This window comes from Tarenaya hassleriana, unplaced genomic scaffold, assembly GCF_000463585.1.
Source record: "Tarenaya hassleriana unplaced genomic scaffold, ASM46358v1 Cleome4, whole genome shotgun sequence".
In the NCBI taxonomy this organism is placed as follows: Eukaryota; Viridiplantae; Streptophyta; class Magnoliopsida; order Brassicales; family Cleomaceae; genus Tarenaya; species Tarenaya hassleriana.
This window is the reverse complement of record NW_010966881.1, coordinates 1233141-1235574: the sequence shown is the minus strand read 5'-3', so window position 1 is coordinate 1235574 and position 2434 is coordinate 1233141. Positions and strand designations below refer to the sequence as shown.

Below are 2434 nucleotides of genomic sequence, written 5' to 3'. Positions count from 1 at the left end.
CGCTCTTGGGGGTATATGTATGTTATATATCAATATGGTTTACTCACTGGGGTTCCACGAACAACGGTGGAGACATGTTTAGGCACGTCTTCTTCATCTTCCAAGACAGGAGCAAGGCGGGACAGTCCAAAGTCTGCAACTTTGGCATTGAGCTTGGCGTCTATGAGGATGTTGCTGGCTTTGACGTCACGGTGGAACACAGGCGGGTCCGCTTCAGTGTGAAGGTAGAGAAGTCCTCTGGCTGCACCCAACGCAATGCTTAGCCTTGCACCAAAGCTCAGAGTCTCCTTAGCTTTAGCTGCAATCAAAGAGTATCATGTTAAAACAATGGACTTGTGTGAAAACAAAAATGCTAGATTATGAAAAACCCACAAGTCTTAGCACTTTGGTACCAGATAACCAGTCCCTCAAGGTGCCGTTAGGCATGAACTCATAAACCAGCATCTGCACATTCAGCAACCGCATAAACATAACAAAACACAACATGTCTGTGCAACTGTATTGAACATTGAGAAGAACTACCTGTTCGCCTTCTTCGTCACAATAACCAATTAGTGAAACTAGATTGCGGTGATGTAACCTCGACAGAAGTTCTATCTCATTTAGGAACTCCTTTTCACCTTGCAAAGACTCCTCATCTGCTCGTTTTATCGCAGCTATTGTTTTATCTGACAAGGTGCCTCTGTAAACCTTTCCATAACCTCCACTACCGATCAATGTTGAGTCGCTGAAATTGTCAGTGGCCCGTGCTAGTTCTCTGAAACTGAATTCTCTGATACCATCGATCTTCAAAACCTTTGACGCTGACAAACACAACCAGATTCATTGATTTAGTTGGAATGCTTTGTGAGATGGAAATGACAGAACAGAGGCAGAGATGGCAAACATAAGTTACAGTGATGTGATGACCGTCTTTTAGATATTTCATGCTGATGCCTTCTGTGTCTTCTGATGACCCAGGTTGTAGCTATTGCCAAAAATGCAACAACAGTGACCACAGCACCTACAGTGATTGCAGCCAGAACTCCCCGGCTGATGCCATCCCTTTGAGTGTTGAAGTCAACTGAGGGAATAAGAACGATCAGGGTAATCAAACACACCTACTTGTTCCAGAAAAGAAGGAAATAAAACTCTCTTTTGATGATAAGGGACGCACCATATGAATAAGGTCCAAAGAGAGTGAAATTGAGCAGCTCATACGGGCCGAAAAAGTCACTTCCACGAAATTTCCATGACGAGAACATGCCTCGGAGTCGGTGAACCTCGCTCTCGTTAAATGTTCTTGAATAGCTCTCATTAACTCTTGGGAAAAGTTTCATATACATCCTCAGACGAGGCCCTTCCTCCCACTGATACGAATCAATCCAGAGTTGATACAGTGCCATGTCAAGAGAACTGGTCACATAATCCTCAAATTGAATGATATATGGAGGGAAGTATGAAAAACTAGGACTTTTCAGCCGATATCCAATCCGAAGAGGCGCTGCACAGAAGCATCGCAATGGGGATGCTAGATTGTATTCGTAGAAGTCAGAGGTAGGGCAGGCTTGGGCAGGACAGTCCACTGAAGAATTTGTTGAGTTGGTTGATATCCAGTCCTCTCCATCAGATCCACAGAATAGGGCTATGTTTGATATGCTTCTATTCTTGCATATGGGGTTGCCATCAAGCCTAGAGAAAAAAGTAACTTTTCCATTATAACCATTTAAGACACAGTATGGAACCAAGAAGCCATACACAGACAACCATCAAAAAACATTTGGAAGCCTAGAAGGTGTACACAACTAGATCAGAGCATACATTAAAGTGACATTTGCTGGAGGATTTAGAACTCCTTGAAGACTTGACAGAGAATTATTCCTCAGATCACTGCATGGCATGGAAGTAAAGGGAGCACATCAGAGCAGTTGATGATCGAATGCAATTGCAATGGTGAAAAAGGGGATCACGGGTGTTACAGTTTAAGCCTGGAATTTGTATGGAAAGAGATCTTCTGCCATAAGGAGTCGAGCACAGAACCAGACAAGAGATTGTTCTTCAGTGATCTGCAGAAGATGAGGTTTTAATTTGCCAAGTTGACATACAGAAGCATACCCACAAGTCTCATCTCTCTCAAATTTTATTTAAACAGAGAAAATTGAGATGACAAATAAAAAAAAGAGAAACATAAACATTCTTTTGTAAATGAAGTCTCACAGCTTCTGAAGCAGAGGAAGTTCTGACAAGCTTTCTGGGATAGACAGATTAAGTTTGTTGTCTGATAGATCACTGCAAGCAAACAAGAATGAAAATCACAACAGTGAGACGTCTTAGACAAATAAAGGTGAGAGACTGAAAGACAGGAGAGATAATTCACAACTGTACAAAGCATACATAGTTGTTATGGCCCTGGAAAGCTTAGAAGGAGGTATAGGACCTGTGAGTTCATTCCTGC

At 42.4% G+C, this 2434-nt stretch overlaps 1 protein-coding gene across 9 annotated transcripts in view; it reads right to left on the bottom strand.

Moving 5' to 3' along the window:
• LOC104823331 (probable LRR receptor-like serine/threonine-protein kinase At1g06840) overlaps positions 1-2434 on the bottom strand; it is a 6763-nt gene that overhangs the window by 1093 nt on the left and 3236 nt on the right. For 8 of the 9 annotated variants that reach the window (XM_010554864.2, XM_010554868.2, XM_010554870.2 and 5 more), the window contains 9 exons: positions 2374-2430; positions 2197-2268; positions 1959-2045; positions 1801-1869; positions 1157-1671; positions 896-1063; positions 523-803; positions 393-444; positions 48-298 (listed from right to left, as the gene is read on the bottom strand). In XM_010554864.2, the coding sequence (XP_010553166.1) occupies positions 48-298; positions 393-444; positions 523-803; positions 896-1063; positions 1157-1671; positions 1801-1869; positions 1959-2045; positions 2197-2268; positions 2374-2430 (1552 nt within the window). Of the gene's footprint in view, positions 1-47; positions 299-372; positions 445-522; positions 804-895; positions 1064-1156; positions 1672-1800; positions 1870-1958; positions 2046-2196; positions 2269-2373; positions 2431-2434 lie in introns of those variants that run through there. The other variant, XM_019203660.1, reaches the window with a different exon arrangement.